This window comes from Xiphias gladius, chromosome 21 (assembly GCF_016859285.1).
Source record: "Xiphias gladius isolate SHS-SW01 ecotype Sanya breed wild chromosome 21, ASM1685928v1, whole genome shotgun sequence".
In the NCBI taxonomy this organism is placed as follows: domain Eukaryota; kingdom Metazoa; phylum Chordata; class Actinopteri; order Istiophoriformes; family Xiphiidae; genus Xiphias; species Xiphias gladius.
In genome coordinates, this window is record NC_053420.1 from 24979753 (window position 1) to 24999191 (window position 19439).

General features: G+C 42.4%; 2 protein-coding genes across 4 annotated transcripts; one reads left to right on the top strand and one right to left on the bottom strand.

Annotated features, from left to right (window-relative positions):
• Positions 1-1374: 1374 nt before the first annotated feature.
• rae1 (ribonucleic acid export 1) lies at positions 1375-6832 on the bottom strand. 2 transcript variants are annotated; one of them, XM_040115467.1, is made up of 13 exons: positions 6563-6831; positions 5813-5931; positions 5561-5665; positions 5263-5355; positions 5081-5167; positions 4910-4996; positions 4466-4537; positions 4238-4345; positions 3959-4065; positions 3680-3755; positions 2891-3085; positions 2648-2733; positions 1375-2007 (listed from the first exon to the last, which is right to left on the bottom strand). In XM_040115467.1, coding segments are annotated over exons 2-13 (1107 nt in total). In that variant the 5' UTR covers positions 5903-5931; positions 6563-6831; the 3' UTR covers positions 1375-2006. The 2 variants fall into 2 exon arrangements, with proteins under 2 accessions (XP_039971401.1, XP_039971400.1); XM_040115466.1 differs by lacking the exon at positions 1375-2007 and having other exon boundaries at positions 2644-2733; positions 6563-6832.
• Positions 6733-19111, top strand: LOC120782909 (bone morphogenetic protein 7-like). 2 transcript variants are annotated; one of them, XM_040115465.1, is made up of 8 exons: positions 6733-6944; positions 9136-9463; positions 13755-13944; positions 16869-17017; positions 17326-17532; positions 17643-17716; positions 17822-17932; positions 18021-19111. In XM_040115465.1, exons 1-8 carry the CDS (start codon positions 6912-6914, stop codon positions 18168-18170), a joined length of 1242 nt encoding a protein of 413 aa, XP_039971399.1. In that variant the 5' UTR covers positions 6733-6911; the 3' UTR covers positions 18171-19111. The 2 variants fall into 2 exon arrangements, with proteins under 2 accessions (XP_039971399.1, XP_039971398.1); XM_040115464.1 differs by lacking the exon at positions 6733-6944 and having other exon boundaries at positions 8774-9463.
• The last annotated feature ends 328 nt before the right edge of the window (positions 19112-19439 follow it).

Sequence of the window (19439 nt, forward strand, 5' to 3'; positions counted from 1 at the left end):
CTGACTGTCAACTTGGGCAGCGGTGCCGCTCCTCGGCTAGCCTCCCCCGGCGCTGTGCTGCACCTGCTTTTGTCCAACACAAAGAGAGAGAGAGAGAGAAAAAAAAAACGTACTGTACGGCAGACAGCCACATGGTGCGTTTTAACGCTAATGGGGAAGTAATTGTCTTGGCTTCTGGCCTAATGCACCTTTCCGACATTCAAGAAGCAGCAGTTTTAATATGCTTATTTCAGTCGCGCTTCACTCTATCACCATGACATGGCACATACAGCCCGAGGAGGAGGAACATATTTTATCATACAGGGCAGCTGAAACAAAAGGACAGTAGGAACCGCACCACTTCAGCTAAATACACCATAAACTCTTATTGGGCCTTACTTGACTTCATGTACTCTATAGTCTTCCTTATATGGTCTGACAAATATTTCCTATCATTGCCTGGAATAGTGTGTTACTGTACTGTGCTATAAGTTTCTTGTTGTTTTGTAAATTCCTTTTTTGAAAAGGCAGTATCAGAGTTGTAAGGCGAGTTTACACGGCTATTTCTCCTTATGAAACTGGCTAAAGATCAATGTGACAAATTTTAATGGGTGTGCCACAACAGTCCACCTCTATTATAAAAGCAAATGATTCCAGTTTGAAAAAATTGCAGCAAATCTAACCTGTGTGTGGAGGGCTTGCTTTCCACTGCTACTCACAACCACTGATAACGCCTGTGCAGGAAAAGGCAGATCCGTACGTCCAAAGCAACAGGTCATTCCAACAGTGAAGATTTTGCAATTGCTTGACTGTCCACATAAATTTTTCTCTCCTGATGCTTACAGGAGCTAGTAAATCAACCTCTTCCTTTTAATCATGAGTACAATCAAACTGGAGGACTTTCTGTTAGGTTGGTCGAACGGAACAGTAGAGGAACGGTACCAGTGTCACCCCACGAAAGCTTAGAGGAGCCGGTGAATTGTGGCAGGAGCATATTTTTCCCGCCCTCGGTGCCTTGCAGTTTTACTGCTAAGTACCAAGGGTCAGACTAACAGTGAGGTGATACTCTAATGACCTCAATAAAAAGGCATTTAATTCACACCTTCTCCTCTATGAACTGCTTCACTTTTCACACATGGCCTTTGTAGCTGCCCATGCTACCTCATTCATATCCTGTTGATAAATCCCCCCATTTCCAGCTGTGTATCCCTGCCAAAAGGACTTAACCTGGATGAAAAACCCCACTGTCCTGCTTTGATCTCATTTGTCCTGCTTAGCTCTCACACCACAGCTCCTGGTCTTTTCTACAGGTAACTGCTGGAGTTAACTCACTGAAGGGCAAAATGCTCACTCTGCTGGTTAACTTGGATTAAAACAAGCAGACAGTAGGGGTCATTGTGACAGAGATGCCGTTCAAATTTTATCATTTTGATTTTGTGATGACTCCATTGTCAGAGAACCACATGATGGAGAGATTTACAGCGGAAATATGAGATAGTGGTCATGGTTTTGCATGCACATTACAGTTCTGTAAATCCCCGACAAACATTTATACAGCAAACACAATAGGTTATTTTGAACCTACTTACTCCCTCAAGTTGGAATAAACATGTTCAAATCTAAGAGTATGCACTTTGTTATTTATTTTACATCCCAGTTTCATTAATGGAGCTAAACCACGGAGTAAAATCAAATCAAAGAGAATGAAAAGTCTTTGGAAAGCTGTAAAAAATTAAGGGGCTGGAGACAAAAAAAAAAAAAAAAAAAAAAAAAAAATCAAAACATCAAGATGAATGACAAATAAAGCCCTCCCCTTCAATGATGACCTCTAAGACCAAGTGTCACGCAGCTGTCATCAACGCCAGGTTGGGTAGGCCCCTCTGATTGGTCCATGCACAGTACATGCAGTACCACGGCATTGGTCCAGGTGTTTGCCGAAAGGAAGGAGTCTGTCTCGAGCGTATACACACACTAAAGCAGCAGGTCTTCCGCATTTCCTCACAGGAGATGCGACTTGGCACGACGAATCTAAAGACAGGAGGGAGCAGTCAGTCACATTTTTCAAAGTTTTTTTTTTTTGCTTGTTTATTTCTGAAAGGGTGTTCTCACTGTGTCCCTCTTGCACAGAATAAACAGCAGAAAATTCACTCTTCGGCAGACAAAAATAAATCCTTACAAATGATGGTTGATTCACAGTAAATGATTGCTTGCCCTACGTTCAGTATTCCCTTTCACTGTTATTTCCATAACTCAATAAATAAGTCCAAAAATACCTTTTTATGTCACTGAACACACTGCAGTGTACACTGCACCTTACTACTCGCTAGCTAAATACTGTAGAAGCAGTCTTGATCTCCCAAAAAACATCCTGACTGTATAGGTGCAAAGGCAATCTGTATACATTATTACAGCAGAAAACACACAAGCCTTCAAAATGACTTCACTCAGGTCAGTGCAGCACCTATCCCATACAAAATGGCTACCTGTAGTGGTATATTGCAGTAATGAGATTAGAATCATGTCAATATCCTCTCTGCCCACATTCATGCATGCGAGGGGGTGCCTTGAAAAGGCCCCAGGGCGAGTCACAAGTTCAGAGGAAGTGGGGCAGCCCCAGCCGGCGACCCCCGGTCTCCAGATTTACAGACAGTGGTTGCCCTTCTCTCACCATTTCTTGTTCCGAGGCTTGAGCTCCTCGGCAGCGTTCCTCAGGAAGATGTAGTTCTTTTTCTGGGGGTTGTAGTACTCATGGCCCTGAGGGATTCAGAATGCCACTCAGTGACGACAGAACAGGAATACTTTGGACCGCAATTTTGAGTAGAGACCGGAATGAAAAGGCAAACTTTGTAAACTACAATAGTAAAATAAAAACACTTGTTCACTACTTCTGTAAAGATTTTACATCTCCTACCTTCGACCAGTCGTAACTGGAAGCATATGCAAAGATATTGCCATTGTGATTGAAGCAGCAAGCCGTTATGGGCTGATCGAGCTGCTCTGATGTCTTCAACTTGGTGCGGGCGTCTTTGTCCCAGAAGCTGAAGCGCCCGTCTGAGCCCACAGTAGCCAGTGTGCCATGGACAGGATGGAAGGAGATAGCATTCACCTGATGGGAATATATGGAAATTAGTAGGTGAGACATGTAGAAACATTACAACTAGGCTAGTTAGTGTATCACAGTGACTATTTTAAAAATCACTGAACCTGTGAAACTATACACAAGGGCTGTCCAGTACGATGTCAATCAAATTGTTTTAAAAAGAGATAGCTATTATAAATCCAACGGAAATACAATAGGAAATCATGCTATTATTTAAAGGAGAAAGCAATTCTATTATAATAATAGTATTTAAATATGCAAATGTCATGAATTAATGTTTAGCCATGTTCACATTAATACTGATTTCAGATACTGTACACTGTACTAAATTAAACACTATTAACGGACCTTTTCAGCACAGATATGACATGGCATAGCAGGAAAAGCAGAGGTGTAATTAATTCAACAAGGCATTCCTCGTTTATGCTGTGAAAAAAGTCTTTGATAACAAACTGCACCAAAACTCTTGACAATAAAATCCACAAGCAAGTATAATTTGTCTTTGTTCTTATAGAAAACATCCAAACAAAATCTCCCCTTAAGAGCAAGCACAAACGATACACAATGTCAACACCGTCTCAGAAATTCAGAACAACATACAGCGTATATGTCCTGTGGAGTGGTTGTGTTGGTTCCATTGGACCTGTGGCACTTGAAGGTGAAGTTGTCTTTGGCTCTAAAAGACATCAGCAAACACATTCAAATCATCTTGTGCCTCAGGTCTTTAACAGTAAGAGCATTGTCTTTTTAATTGTGTAAACAAGATAGTAATCAAGTATGTTTGCACTTCAGTAAATTCAAGACACACCTGTAGTGACTGATAAGCAAGACTCCAAACACTCACTTGTAAGAAACTGATTGTTTGTTAAAGACACTCACGGGTTTGGAGGGTTGATGTAGTGGATGGCCACTCGGCCCTCAATGCTTCCCAGTGCAAAGCCTGTGGGCTTGTTCTGCTTGTCCTTGAATATGGCAACACAGCGATGCTGCGAGACCAGGGCAGAAAAGTACACTGGATCAAATAGCCACAATGCATAAAAAATGAAATATCTTGCTAAAATTAGCTTTATACTCATTGTCGAGGAAAATGTATCTGGTTGTCTTTGAAAAGTACAGCGAAACGATGAAAAGATAATAGTAAATGGCACTCCAGTTCACCTGATGTTTGAGAGGAGAGTCTATTCTGCGAAATTCAGAGGGCTGGTTCTCCAACTGGTACACTATCAGTCCTCTCTCGGCTGTGGCAACCACTGCCATGGGGTAGACCTACATATCGGGGTCAGGAAGGTAAGGGAAAGGAAAAAAACAACAACAAAAAAAACCCTTAATCAATCATCCAAACAGAAGGCAGTAAAATACATTTCATAGCCCTTAAAAACCACTTACAACATCAGCACAGTAGCATCTCTCTGGCATCTGTAGAGACATCATAGGATTGGGAGAGCGGGTGTCCCAAAACTGAAGAGAAAAACAGAAAAGCTGTCATTTTTCTCAGTGCTACATTAAGCTACAAAGTGTGACATTCCAGTCTCTGATTAATTGCCTCTGTATTGTTATGTGTCAGTGTCTACACAAACAGATCAGGAATAAAGACTAAATTGTGGTCATCGCAGATTAACAGAATGCTGATGAACTGGAGACGAGTCAGATTTTCTAAAAGATGTTTCGGGACTATTTTCCTAAACTGGATTAAATTACTGTCTGGGAAATGAAAAAAACCCACACACACTGCATGTGCCCAAAAGGCTAAGGTTGTTCTGGAAACGTTGTAATGACTATAACTGTTAAAAATGTTTGCCACTAAAAAATGTGTTGAAAAATGTGTTGTACCTTCAGTGTTTTGTCCCAGCTACCAGTCATGACACAGCTGTAGTTAGGGGCTTTTATCCAGTGGATTGCTTTGATCGGACCATCATGCTGTGAAAATAAATAATGAGAGGTCTTAGCGGAGTCAACTTCATTCTTTTGGCCACACAGTTAATTTGGGGGCTCTCATCCAACCTGTGCAATCTGCATTGTTTGATTGCTGTTAAGATCCCACATCTTGGCTGTCTTGTCACAGGAAGCAGTGAACACTTTACTCCCATCCTGGTTAAAGAGAATGGCACATCATAAATTATTCTATGACCCAGAAGACAGCATCTACTCCAGGGCTCAAAGCTACTCTGCATGATGAGACTTACATCACTCCAGCATACATCCAGCACTGGACCTGTGTGCATCTGCTGGGCTTTGGGGACAGTCTGTCCATTGTCCTGCACCTCCCAGCACCTGACCTGAGTGTAAATGAAACAACAGAGTTGAACTGTGCAAAACTTATCTTGTGCAGTAGTAATCCTTCATGAAAGACAAGCCTGGTGAAGGCATCCTCCAGCCTCTCAATTTCCCTCAAATCCCATATTAAAGATATTACCGATTATGTTTCACTAAATACACTGTATTTCACTGTACACCATTTTTGTGAGTGAATAAATAACTCACATCGTTGGCCCAGGATCCCCCAATGAGGAAGTTCCCTGGCATGGTGGGTGGACTAAAAGCCAGACAGCTGATGCTGTCATCTGGAGGTGAAGTCACTTCAACATCCTGTAGGACAAGTCAGGAACATAAGCAACAAAAGGAAAAACACAAAGCTGTCGGGTTAAAAGCAGAAGGCACAATTTTCAGCGAGCCATCATAACAACTTATAAAAAACCATGTCAAATAGTTTTCTCCTGCACTCCTCTGGTTTACCTTCATTGGATTGTGGCTGTCTGTTGTTGTACTCCCGAAGACACCAGTCCCACCTGTTCCAAACCCGGAGCTCGTCCCAAATAAACTCATAGTTTATTAACGTAATTCCTGATGTACACCTGAGAGACAAAACGCAGTCACGGTGTAATTTAATAACAGCAGACCACAGTTGTGATCCATCAACATTGTCAGAAGTCAAATCGTGTCCACACGTAACTTACAACAACTGAAAAAAACCAAACAAACTGGATGTAGTATTGAACCAAACACTGTATGTGTGTAAAGCTAGGTAGCCAGTACATTACTTTTGCTAACATACCTTTGACATGGCACTCAGTTTACAAAACTTAAAACTAGTGATACGTGTTAGATATCAGGAAAAGTTCATTCAAGTAACGTAGACCAAAACAATTGACACTTGACAAGACGTAGCTGAAGGGCTAGCGTTAACGCTAACTCTGTCAGTTAGCTTCTAAATACCAGCGGTAAACTAGCGTGTTAACAGAAGTACATATGGGCAGTTTAACCGTGTGTGATATTCAAAATACCTATCAGCTCATGCGCTTCCAATTCAACCATTGTGTGGGTCGGAAAATCGGGATAATTCAACGCTAGCTAACGTTAGCTAAATCAGTTTATGAGACCATCAACTGTGGCCGGTAACATTCCTGTGCAGAAACATTTTCAACCACCGCATCTAAACACTGTAGCAGCTGGAACACAGCTTCAAAGCTACGTGACCATACATACCCCCAGATTTGTTTTGGCCGTGGCTGTGGCTGTAGCTGTAGCTAAAGCGGCAACGCTGAAATTGCCTAGATAATCTGGCGCAGCAGAAATGTGGCGCTTGTTCCGCGGTATGTCGCAGTTTGGTGACGCACCGGCCCCGGTAAAAGCATACGGTTTCAAGGGTTAACGCTTGGAGGCAGTGCATGACAAAAAGTCACTTTACTGTTCTTGTAGAAAGCAGCCCAGGGGTGTGTGAAACACGTCTGGCTGCTGCACTCGGGGTTTGTATGGTTTCACGTCTATTGCCAGCTTATCCCAGCAGACCTACATGGGGCCAGGAGAGAAAAATGTAGGTTAATCATGGGTCGCAATGGGCGAACCCACAGTTCGCGCCATACAAGAGGTAGGCTACCTCCTCTGTCCCCCACAAGTGCCTCACCAGTGCAGCACACATACAGTTCAGAGTATGGAGATTTGTTATTTGGATTTTTGTTACAGGAGCATTAACAAGTAGGTAAGCAGCTGCATTTGGTGGAGAAGATGGGACTATACTACTTTATATACTGTAACTAGTAACAGTTGTCGGATTAATGTGGAGTAAGAAGCATAATATTTCCACCTGAAATGTAGAAGTGGGAGTATGAAGCGGACTCAGTTGCAAGACCTCAACATTGGACTTAATTATCCAATCGTAGCCTACTTTGGTAAATGTCCTAACGTACTTTCCAACACTAATAATAACCATGCCTGTAGTCTGTAGTCCCTTTTGTAGCCTATTGAAATTTAGATTTTGCCTGCACGGACACACAATCTGAATGAAAGGGAGGTTGAATACAAAATAAAAATCTGGGCGATCGACAATTAGGCCAGTTGTGTGCAGGATAAAGATTTTTGGTGGTGGAGGATCAATAACAACCCTTCACAGTATAACTGACCCTTATATATGGACAAAACAAACCATTTTTCCAGTGTTTCTTATTCATCTGTTGTGTGCATTAAATTAGTATGACATACGCTATGGTGGTAGCTCCAGTGGGAGATGTAATGAATTATCTGTATTGGAGCGGGTCAGTATACATTAAGCGGATCAATAGAATATGGTGCATACATTAAATTATGGCACTGCCAGTGAGAGGACATGTCGACACGCATCCATCCGGCCGCAGAGTGCTTGAGCAAAACAGATTTTTACAGTCTTAAATAGTTACTATAAACCAAGTAGTAAGGTTTGCTAATGTTTGTGGTGGATAGGGAGGACTCATGAGTTTGTCTTGGTTTTAATGAATGAGTCACGTAGAGTGACCTGGGCTGGGAAATACATGTTTTTCTGGTGCTCATGTAACTTTGAATTACCTTTTCTGTTGGATAATTTTAGTTTGAATGAATTTGTTCACGGATTGTTCCAGTGGTCCCCTTTGCACAAAGAGAGAAGTTAAAAATAGAAGTTGAGAAACAGAAAAGCACATTAGTAAAAGGCCATTTCCCTTTGGTAGCTGTGACACACTAACCTCCTCCCTTCGGTTTTATGTGCTGAGCCAGTCACCGCCATCCTTAAACCAGAGTTAGGCACAGGTATAATCTGTACTGAAGTGTAGGATTGTTCATTTGTCATTCATCGCCCTCCAACTCCTCTTTAAGTCTCTATTAAAGCAGTCAAAGTGGAGTACTTTACACATTGTTTTGGTAATTCATAGGGGCTATTGGCATGTCCCTTCATGTACCTGGGTTGCTGCTGCTGATCACTCAGACCCTTCAACAGTTAGGGTGGGCCTGAGTTTATTGTTTGAGTTCAAAGGTGTCTACCTTGAAGAAGGGATTAGGGGATTTCCCCTCTTTACGTTTAGACTTATCATTTAGTGTTGAAGTATCTCCCTGTGCGCAGCGTTGAGGCACAGAGCCGGTGAATTTAAGCTGTCCATACCTGTTATAAGCAAAATAGCATGGGATGTGAAAAAATTAAGTATACATGAACTTTGATGACGGGGCTGAAGAACCAGGGGGTGGCTGAGAGGCTGGCTGCCAGACTAGAGGAGAATGAGACAGATTTCCAGGGAAAAGATGTGCTAATCAGATATTAATAAAACCCTACTTTCATCAGTGGCCAGACAAGCATGTCCAAACAAAGGACGCAATGATGGGACACTTGGGTTTGAGAGGTCCACACCCCGCCCATCTTATTACCAAGATAGAGAAGTGCACTTCATGAAAGGCCAGTGATCCATTCTCGCCCTACTTTTCATTGCCTCACTCCCACACGCCGCCCCAGTCTTGGTTTATTCCATTCTGAACCCTTCCTGCCCCTCCCCTGACACAGCCTCAATAAAATCCATTCCCAAGTTGCCATCAAGAAGAGCGCACGGCAATGTCAGACAGTGCGTAACGACAGATGAAGAGGGAGTGGTATTCGGAGTTGATAGAAGATAGTGTGCTTTGCTCCCCCACATAAAGGAGGACTCTTCATTAACAAACCGCATCTCCAGTGTCACCTTTCGACTTACTAGAGCCGCGCGTAATATTTGGGTAGAATGATGACAAGCGCCTTGGCGACAACATTGACACTCCTGTCTTGGGGTTACTGCGTGTTGGCCACGCAGGTCGCCTTCTCCAACTTCTCCATGGACAACGAGGTGCGCTCCAGCTTCATCCAGCGGCGGCTGCGGAGCCAGGAGCGCAGGGAGATGCAGCGGGAGATCCTCTCCATCCTGGGGCTGCCGCACCGTCCGCGTCCGCACGTCCACACCAGACAGAACGCTGCCCCGATGTTCATGCTGGACCTGTACAATACCATCTCCACAGACACCGAGCCCCACGGATATTCTTATTACAAGCCCGTTTTACCCACCCGGGCCGCCCCCATGGTCACCCCACAGGACAGCCGCTTCCTAGATGACGCAGATATGGTGATGAGCTTTGCCAACCTCGGTAAGTTAACAGTCCTTTCAGTTTTTCCAATTTATAAACGTAGTCTCTCTAATTTTAAGTAAATAACATAGACGTACTGGGTGTGTATTGTTTTAGCAGCATGACACAATTTGATTTTATGTACATTTTTTATTATAACTCTTTTTTTAAGGACGTATACTCTGTGCCTGTGATACTCTGTACTGAGTGTCACAATCAAAATCTGCTCCTCCTATATCACCGTTGACCACAAAATAATACCAATGGGAGTGCTTCATAAAAATTTGTAACACTTTAAAAAAAAGTTACTTATTAGTTAGATGAGTACTTTCCCAAACTGTCCAAAACAACAAGCAATAACTCCAGTATATTATGTTGCTCAGGGGCAGTTCTATCTTTGTTATCTGAGTCAATCAGCGCAGGGATCAAGGTTTTAAATGCTTTCCACTTTGTTGTCAAGTCCTTCACAGCCACAACAGAGTGCACAGATTAAGTGTGCGTGTCTTTGCCTTTGCGTCTCTGACACTGTGGCTTTTAGGTCACTGTCTTCACTTGAAATCAAGCATTATGCATTCCAAGCCGTAGATGTTATGACAACATGCCTGTATCTGATTTCCCCAGAATCCCTTCAAAGCTCTGGGGGAGGGGCTTTAGCATGGCTTTTGTTTCGCATGACTAGGAATTGAACAGGCATTTCTAAACCCCTGGGGAGTGAGAGACAAGTTGGGTGAGATCAAGATACAAACTGCATCTAAACACATGTTATTGCTGTAGTAATCTCTGATATTGCAGGTGTGCGTGCATTCCTGTATCCGCGCCTGTTTGCATGTTTGTTCGGAGGGTGTAAATCACAGGGGTCACAGGTGGGAGTTTGGGCTCACTCAGACATAATCAAATTTATAAAAGGGAAGTCCTGCCTTTGTTTCCCTTGGAGATCCTACGGCGGCTCTGATATCACTATGGTGAAACAAGCAGATGGCGTGGTGCCTGTGGCTCTTATCCGGATGTGGTTACATCCAAAACCAACTTTTTTCTTCTTTACGGCCCTCTCCTGCCTTAAGGCTTGGATGAGGGTCATAGGTCAATGTGAGGAGATGAAGTTTGTTCGTCTCAGATACGTCTCCCAGACACCTTTAACCAACTTTTTACTTGCCATTGAGTTTGAACTGAAGCCTTTAAATGAGGAGCCATTTAAAGTTATTTTTCAATCAGCATATGTGTGTGTAGTTAATATTAAACATTTTGGAAACTGTGAAAAATCTGAATTGCATGACATAACATTTTATGCCCTCAGTTGTGAACTTTTGACAGTCTTTAGGTAATGAGATCTGGAAACATTGTTTCTGAAAACCAGTAACAGATTTATGTGGTTCCACATCTGTAGACTTAGATTATAAAGCGAAAGGAGGGGGAAAAAAAGACACAATGAGTGTGTATTATTTCTCTCTCAAGCCCAGCACGGCCTCCTGTGCTGATGATTGGAGTTTTATAGCTCATTCTCCCACATTGTACTGGAGTGGCTCTATCTTGGTGGTCCCTGGATGAACGCTTCAAGACCAAATTGGATTATTTCCTTTCCAAAGACCACAGCTTCAAGTGTGAGGGAGAGTTGCTCTGTGTACCCAGGTATATAGTGCAGGTGGACAGTGCTTTAAGTAGCTTATTGAGTTATTTTAAAGAAGTCAGCCACATTTACTCAGTATCTTTAAGTGAAATACTTTACGGTCGAAGGAAAGTTGAAAGGAGGTATTCAGCCCCTCTTTTATATTTGGTAGACGGTATCTGAGAGCTTATGTAGTCATATTGTAAAGTCTACACACACATTTTGTATATCACATAACTGCACACATGCTCATACATGTACACGGCTGCATATGTTTACTTGTGTTGGAATGCCACACCACAGGTTGTACTCAAGAATCACGCGAAAAAACATTAGTCCCATTCTCATGCAACATTACACAAGAAAGTAATGTTGAACGTACTGCTGAGGCCTGACTTTGCTGTCAGTCTTATCAGCCCTAGCTGTTCTGCAGCTATCTGCTCTGCTACTCCTCATGTCAGCCTCCTTGTTTGCTGCTGCTGAGGTCTTTGTCACACCTGCAGAGCATGGGAAAAGGCATAATGACCAGAAATGTCACTGGCTATGATTAAAGAAAAAAAAGGACGAGTGAAAAATGCTCTCCCAACAGTTAGAGGAATGACCGTTTCACTGAGGAACAGAAGGAGTATTGTGTGTCTCAGAACATGCAGGAAGAAATGTGTTTGTCCTGCTAAGCTGATCTGTAGGTAGCATAAGGAGATCATGTGAAGAATTTCTTTTACCCTGCCAGAAAATCTCATTAAACTTCTCATTACTTGTACATCCATGTGCAAAATAATTGCTTTCTTTTCACTCTTAAGCTCCACTTGTAATTGCACGATCTCGCTTGATGTGATACGTTTCACCCCTCCTCTCCTCTACATTCTGCAGCAGATTTATGAAAAGGTGCAAAAATTTTTGTTTAGTGAAAGCGTCTTTGCTGGTTCTAGTAACCTTCAACGAACCAGCTTAGGGTATAAAATATGTTGACAGATCTTGTCAACACATGCAGACACTCATGGATTTGAAAGAGTGGTAGATGTTCATTTGAGTAATATTTACCACTAACTTAAATAACTTAAAAACGTACACATAACAAATGAATAGACAGAACATGAGTGCATCTGTCACGATTAGACAAATAATTATTGTTCAACAAGATCGCTTTTTCATCGTTGTTTAAAGTTTTGTTTCTGTGCAGACATTGTGATGCATCTTAACGCCAGGCACACTGATTTGTAAAAATACACTCCCACCTACTACAAAATTGCAGTAGGTTAATGATAGCTCCGCTGTCTGGCCCTGCAGTGTCAGAAGGAATCTGAAGTGTTGAAATGCCTCCCAGAAGGAAGTTTGCATATCTGAGGTCTGATCTCTGCAGCTAATGGTCTCTAACGTAAACACACCAAGTTCTTACAAGCAATTATTGCTTTCATAAAAACACCCCTCATTCCCCTCCAGCATTTAATTGCGGTCAAAGAAATGACTCGCAGGGTTCAGAATGCGCCGCTCTTAACGATGAACGGCTTGTGTGTGCTTTTGTGTTGTTAGAAGTGTTTTTAGACGACTTTGAGTCAGTCTGTCTGCGAGTTGGAAGTAAATGTTATGTTTCTAGTGTTGGGATACTGTGTATATGGGTGTCTGCCACTGAAACAATAGTGGACGTACGGACGCAGGGTGATGTCATGATGATGTCATGGTGTATGCCAGTGGGCAGGATGTTTTTAAAGTGGCTAATCGCTGCTCTGCTCTGCTCTGCTCACCTTCACCAGAGACCTCCAGTGCTCTTTCCAAGGACAAACACATTGACTAACTCTGTAAAAACACAACACTGGAAAGCCCCAGGGAGCTTTGGGGTCTTTCTGACCAGCGTTCTTCTGGAAACTCTGAGTGTTCGAGAGCTTCAGCTGGCTCAGGGCGGGGTGGAAACCCCACTGTGCCACCGGCTACTGCTGCTTCACTTGATCCTCTACAATCAGAGTGAAATCACTGGACAGTAATAGATGGCAAAATTATCAGGGAGGTGTGGGTGGTACAGACTCTAGTAGTTAAGTCACACATGAATTTCGGTGGCTCTCTATACTTTACGTGACTGTGTTTGTAAAAGCACAGTGGCTGCTGTGGTTTTCCGGGCAGTGCCTTAACAGACCTTTTCTTGTGGTCAGCACATGTGTGCAGTTTAAACAGGGAGCCAAACTGAGCCCTGAGTATGTTCTTTCTCCCCCACATTGGCATGTATGGCAAACTTGACCTAAGTGGTGTTTAGATCAATCACTTCACTGGTGGAAGCCGGATTTTTCCTGTTTCTGACAGTGCTTCCGAGATGTGGGCACAGCGACACACATCAGAGAATCCTTTGACTCAGTGACAGTTTTGACAGATATTGCAGCCACTGACTGGTTTACCATCTGAATGTACTCAGCGGTTTGCTTTTTCCACACATGTATACACTTTCCCTGTGAGGCTCAGAAATATTATTTCACTGTGTGTGTGTGTGTGTGTGTGTGTGTGTGTGTGTGTGTGTGTGTGTGTGTGTGTGTGTGTGCGGCAGATCAACCATTAATCATGGTGGTATCACAGTTGAGTACAGTATGGTCAGAGAATTTGATGAAACGTAGGCCTCAGTCAAATGTTGATTCAGAGCTTTTGACCTCTTTCTCTGCCACAAAGCCACCCTTACTTCGGGTCTGCTGTACATACTATATCCTCTTCTTTTTCTTCTCCTGATAGTTGATCAGGATCAGGATCTTCTCTACCAGCAGGGCCGAAGGGAATTTCGTTTTGACCTTTCCCGTATTCCAGAGGGAGAGGCCGTCACAGCAGCAGAGTTCAGGATTTACAAAGAGTTCATCCAAGAACACTACGAGAATGAGACGCTCAGAGTCAGCATCTACCAGGTCCTGCAGGAGCCTCCAAATAGGTAAGGGGGGTCTTATTCTCAGCTCCCAGCCATTTCAATGTTTCCAGGCTGGTATTTTCTCTTGATTTTGTTGATGTTTTATGATATGCGTCACCTCGATCTAGTGTTTTTGGACATCACCAGTAACATGACTTTCCAGAAACAGTGTCCCCATTACTCTGGAAAATCCACAGAACACACTGTCAATGTTTTTTTTTAGGAATCTTTCTTTAGTAGAAAGTAGTTGTAAAGAAGACTGAGAAACCAGGGCACTGCTTGTAGTAAGACACATCGCTGGTGAATTTTTAACCATGCTAGCAGCTTTACTCCATGGATGACCTTGGTCCAGGCTGAAATATCTCAACAGTTATTGAGTAGATGGCTGTTAAACTGGCATGAACTTAATGCCACCACGAAGTTGATTTTTTAATTCATCAAAGACTTTGTTTGGACAAATGACCAAATAACTAATGACCTTCCCATCAGCCTCAGCTGCATTTGTGTTGAGCGGTAATTAGCATATGTTAGCATGCTAACAGGCTAAATTAAGATGGTGAACATGATAAACATTATACCTAATTAACAGCAGAATGTTAGAATGCTGATGTTAGCATTTAGCTCAAAGCGCCATTGTGCCTACGTACAGCCTCACATTATTTTCATGACAGCATAGCTGTGGCCTCTTAGACAGGTTTAAACTGAATTTTTCAGTCACTGTAAAGAAATGACATTCTATTTATCTCTGTTAAATTGAAGCTGTGGCTGAAATCTGAGCACTTAAAACCAGCTTTAGATGAAAAGAAAACTCTGCACAATCGGTAAGGGAAGGGCTTTTTTTTGTAATTTAGGTGAATCGAGCCTTTACAGCATTTCTCAAATCATCTTCGAAGTCGTCGTGTTAGCTGGATGTGTCATTGCTACATATGCTTATTCTCTTATGTTAGTGACATAGTATGAGTAGTGTGATTGAATTTGAATAAACACATTATGCAGCGTGTTTTTCTGGGAAATGAGGTTGTTAGGCTGCTGTACATGCACACAGATCTGTCTGCACTGGCCGTGTCTGTCTACGTTTCCCCCACAGGTTATTTCTGCTGATGTTAGAGTCAGCGCTGTAGCTGTTTACACAGACATTAGTGTCAATTACAGAAACACAGTGGTTCTCTCCAGAGCAAGTTTACTCTCACACAGTCAGAACAGGACAGTCCCCGGGAGACCTTCATTTATAACAAGCAGCTTTGACCACAAATAACACCCTCAACCCACAAGACGTCATTTTACTCTCTGTTAGACAGGTGGTTATTCCTCCTTGTTTCTGTCTGTCTGACTGTCTGTAGCCCTCTCGCTGTCCCCACATCTGAAATTGGATAACAACATGACAGATCTTCTTTTGAAGAACAGTTTATCATCTTGACAACCCCCTCTTCCTCATAAATCAAAGCTCCACCATCCACCCACATTATAAAATCTCTGTACCACATTACCCTGCCTGCCTCAGCCTGCCCGGGGGACATCAGTGAACAGACGGAATTAGATTTAAGTCCTTCATCGGTGACAGTGGGGCTGACGATGGTGTTAAGGGCAACACCATTGTCATTCACAGACACAAAAAGGCCACTCCATACAGACGAGCAGGCTGCAGGACTAAAAGACAGACATCTGCCTGGGGGTCTGAAACTCAATCTGTAAACAAAGGTTTTGTCTGTGAAAACTGCCTTTAAGACGACACATCGGTGAAGGATTTTTCTTCTTGGAAGTTAAGAAAGTGTTCCTTTGATAATGGCTGTTCGCTGTGGGGGAATACATGATTCAAAGTGTTAGCCCTCAAAGGGAAGTTACGCTGAGGGTTGAGATTGTTATGTTTTTTTTAAGCTGAACTGACTAAGAAAATATATTTATTATTAAATTACTAAATTAACTTATTAAATTTTAAAGTACTTTCTCCTTGTGTCATAATCAACTTCCAGTATTTGTGCCTTCTGCCTAAGACAAAAAAAGAAAGAAATGAAAATACAAAGAGGACGGTAGCACATTTTCTATTGCATCTTCTATATTTTTATTTTTTATTTTTTTGGATGACATAACAGAAGTGGACAATTTAATATAAACTTAATGAAACTGATCATGATTAATACTTGTTTCCTTTGTACCCAGTGGTTGTCTGAGGTCTACAGCCCACAGATATTTGTAGACACTTGGTATTTTCTTTCATAATGCTGATCTAACAGGCCTGTTCTGCAGCCATTTTCACTTGTTGCTTGTTTTAGAGCTTTCTGCATCCAGTCTGGTCTTCAGCACATGAAAAACATTCTCAGTTTGACTGAGGTCAGATGTCTGACTTGGCCAATCAACACCATTGCAGTGTTTGGCCGTAAAACATCTTGGCAGCGGTTAATGTATTATTTTCCTGGAGCTTTGTCTGAAAACTGGGGGAATATGTATGTGAATATGGATGTAAACACCTTCAAACAGAAGGCTGGAAGTTAGTTCTTAACCTCAAAGTCGTTGTTTTACTTCAAATCCAATGCGCTGACGTATTCAGCCAAAACAACATAAAACAAGGTGTCCTAATACTGTAGATATCACAGGACCACACGTAGTTTGAGATTTCTAGCCTATTACATATTAATTTTACATTATTTTGATGACAGCTAGCCATTTTCCTAAGCATATGATATACCTTTTAGGTTGTTTTCATAGCTTCCACACAACCATTGTTTGCCATTAATTTCACTAAAGAATGAAAATCAATGTACAGGAACTTGAAAACAAGAGATACCTAAGTGTAATAATAATTCATCACAGTTGACAGCTCATCACAATAGGGATGGTTGAAAGTCTCTGTCTTCCAAGAAACTTTAATTAATCTGACATTTGTGTTTATATCAAAAAACATTGAAATGTAGATCTGTCTCGACATTAAACGGATACTATTCTCTCCCCAGTGAAGCGGAGCTGTTGCTGCTGGACCAGCGAGATGTTTGGGCTGCAGAGGAGGGCTGGCTGGTTTTTGACCTGACAGCCACCAGTAACCTCTGGCTGTTCAACCCTGAGCAGAACCTCGGCCTGCACCTGGTTTTGGAGGACAGCCATGGTCAGTCGCTGCCATACAGTCATGGGGTGGGATCCACAGAAGCAGCAACAGTCTAAAGACTACAGTCTTTGTCTAAAGTAATGATTTGTGGTTATGATGAATCCTGTGGTTAATAGGGACGCCACATATTGAGTAAATCTGTGAAAGGATTTCTTACAGATTTCTTAAACTCTCCTAGAGTTTACGTAATAAATGTGGTTGTTGTGGTCATATTAGGATGAACATATGATTGTTCTGTAGAAACTCAGATGTGATTCAGTGGTTGGTTGAAGCTCCCTAAGGTTTGTTTCCTCTGTCTCCCCCTGTAGGCCAGAGGAGGAACCCGAGATTAGCAGGGCTGTTGACGGGCAGTGGGCCACAGGAAAAGCAGCCCTTCATGGTCGCCTTCTTCAGAGCCAGTGAGGTGCGCTTCCGCAGCATCCGTTCTGCCCAAGGCCACAAGGCTCGCCAGTCTAACCGCTCCAAACCTCAGAGGACTGTTCAGGATGCAATAAAGGCAGTGGAGGCTGCAACAGGTGTCTTGTCCCTTAAAATCTTAGCATCATAGAGCCATAATGACTTTGACCTACAGGCCTATAACTTTAATACATTTGTGTGTACTCATATTTGAATAATTCACTTTCAGATAACCTCGGTATCTCTAAAGAGGGATGTAAAAAGCGTGAGCTGTATGTCAGTTTCAGAGATTTGGGATGGCAGGTATAATTGAGAACTTTCATTTTATCTAATTTTAATGTAATTTCACTTAACTTCATTTCAGTAAGTGACAATTAATTAATTTGCCTGTGGTTTTTCTCTGATCAGGACTGGATAATAGCACCAGAGGGCTATGCAGCATATTATTGCGAAGGGGAATGTGCTTTCCCTCTCAACTCCTACATGAATGCTACTAATCACGCTATTGTGCAAACTCTGGTAAGTCCCAAACAGCCCCTGATGACAAACACTTTCATTACAGCCTCCACTTTCTGTGAGGACTGATTTCAGCTTCTTCTAACAACAGGTGCACTTTATCAACCCGGAGACAGTGCCCAAGCCCTGCTGTGCCCCTACACAGCTCCATGGCATCTCAGTGCTCTACTTCGATGACAGCTCCAATGTCATCCTCAAGAAGTACCGCAACATGGTGGTCAGAGCTTGTGGCTGTCACTAATCGCTTTTCCCCTTCCTTTGAGTTTTGCAAATCCGGAGAGGGATGCATATAAACACAGAGGTGGAGGAAACAGAGACGAGATGATTGACTGCCTGGTGACAAGGGAACTCCTGCCACAGAACAAAGTTTATTCTGAGAGACTGTCTTTATGATCAGCAGCTGAGTCGCCCTTGTAGTATTAACCACTACCACACCCCAATCAGCACTAATGGTCAGAGAGAGAGGCTGCACAAAAGATTTTCCTTTTAGTGTGACTAGAAAAAGTCCACTAAAAGGACTCCAAGTAGTGTTGAGTTACTTGGGAAGCTCAAACAAAACATGGATTGCTAAAAACATAATGTAAAAAGTTTCAACCATTTTCCGTATTTGCAGAGATCATGTAATGTACTACACATATCTGCATTTGAATTGTCTTTTGACAAGAGGTATGAGAATATGAAATATTGCTTGCATGGAAATGTGAATTTGATAGTTACTCAGCCCATAAAACTTTAAATCTCCACCTTCCTGTTCAATCACTTCACATTGTGTTTTGGAACCACTGGATGAACTTATTTCCTGATCAGAAAAAATGTTCCTCAACAGACTTCACTGGTGTTGAACTGGTTGTTCAGCAGACCAGTTGGGCCAGGTCAGGTGTAAGACATCTGGCAGCTTGTGTGTGTGCGCTGCTGATGTAGGGGAGCTCAGTGAAGAATGACGGCCAAGACTGTTAATAGTGAATAGGGTTGAAAGAACTGGCTTTTGGGCCTCATTTCCTGGTGCAGACATTTAACACTAGGCCTGTGAAAGGCCTACAGTCTGCAAAATGTCAGTGATTCATCTTCATGAGGCGGACATCGGGGTGGGCAACATCACCCCCAACTGCAGAGCTGCAGGTCAGGTCAGATCAAACAGAGGCTGTAATTTTATTTTGTCAGATTAAAGTAGCTGAATAAATGGAAACTGTCAAACATGAATCAGATGTGTTTTTTACCTTATTTGGCCTCAATAATGTCCTCAACGGTGGCATTCAAAGCACCTTTGCTTAGTATATTAAAGGGGCAATATGTATGTATAAGTATTTATGTTTAAAACGTTCAAAAATTACATCATCAACAGAATGTGAAGAAATAACAGTTTTGACATTGTGTCAAAGACATCTATGTATTGTGTTGCAGAGATATTGACTGAAGTTAGCATGCTAACCAGCTAGCCCCCTTCCCGTCTGGCTGCTCTCCCTCTCCCTTGCTTTCCTTGACCTCCCGTGTCTCATCCGCTACTCCCGCC

What these genes read in the sequence shown, in the direction of transcription:
- LOC120782909 (XM_040115464.1), top strand. Translation starts at nt 9,067, where the DNA reads ATGATGACAAGCGCCTTGGCGACAACATTGACACTCCTGTCTTGGGGT. An exon ending in CTGCAGGAGCCTCCAAATAG is followed by an intron (nt 13,945 to 16,868) that starts GTAAGGGGGGTC and finishes TTCTCTCCCCAG; the next exon opens with TGAAGCGGAGCTGTTGCTGC. An exon ending in ACGCTATTGTGCAAACTCTG is followed by an intron (nt 17,933 to 18,020) that starts GTAAGTCCCAAA and finishes TTCTAACAACAG; the next exon opens with GTGCACTTTATCAACCCGGA.
- rae1 (XM_040115466.1), bottom strand. Translation starts at nt 5,902, where the DNA reads ATGAGTTTATTTGGGACGAGCTCCGGGTTTGGAACAGGTGGGACTGGT. An exon ending in ACAGCCACAATCCAATGAAG is followed by an intron (nt 5,666 to 5,812) that starts GTAAACCAGAGG and finishes CTTGTCCTACAG; the next exon opens with GATGTTGAAGTGACTTCACC. An exon ending in CTCCACAGGACATATACGCT is followed by an intron (nt 3,086 to 3,679) that starts GTATGTTGTTCT and finishes TATTCCCATCAG; the next exon opens with GTGAATGCTATCTCCTTCCA.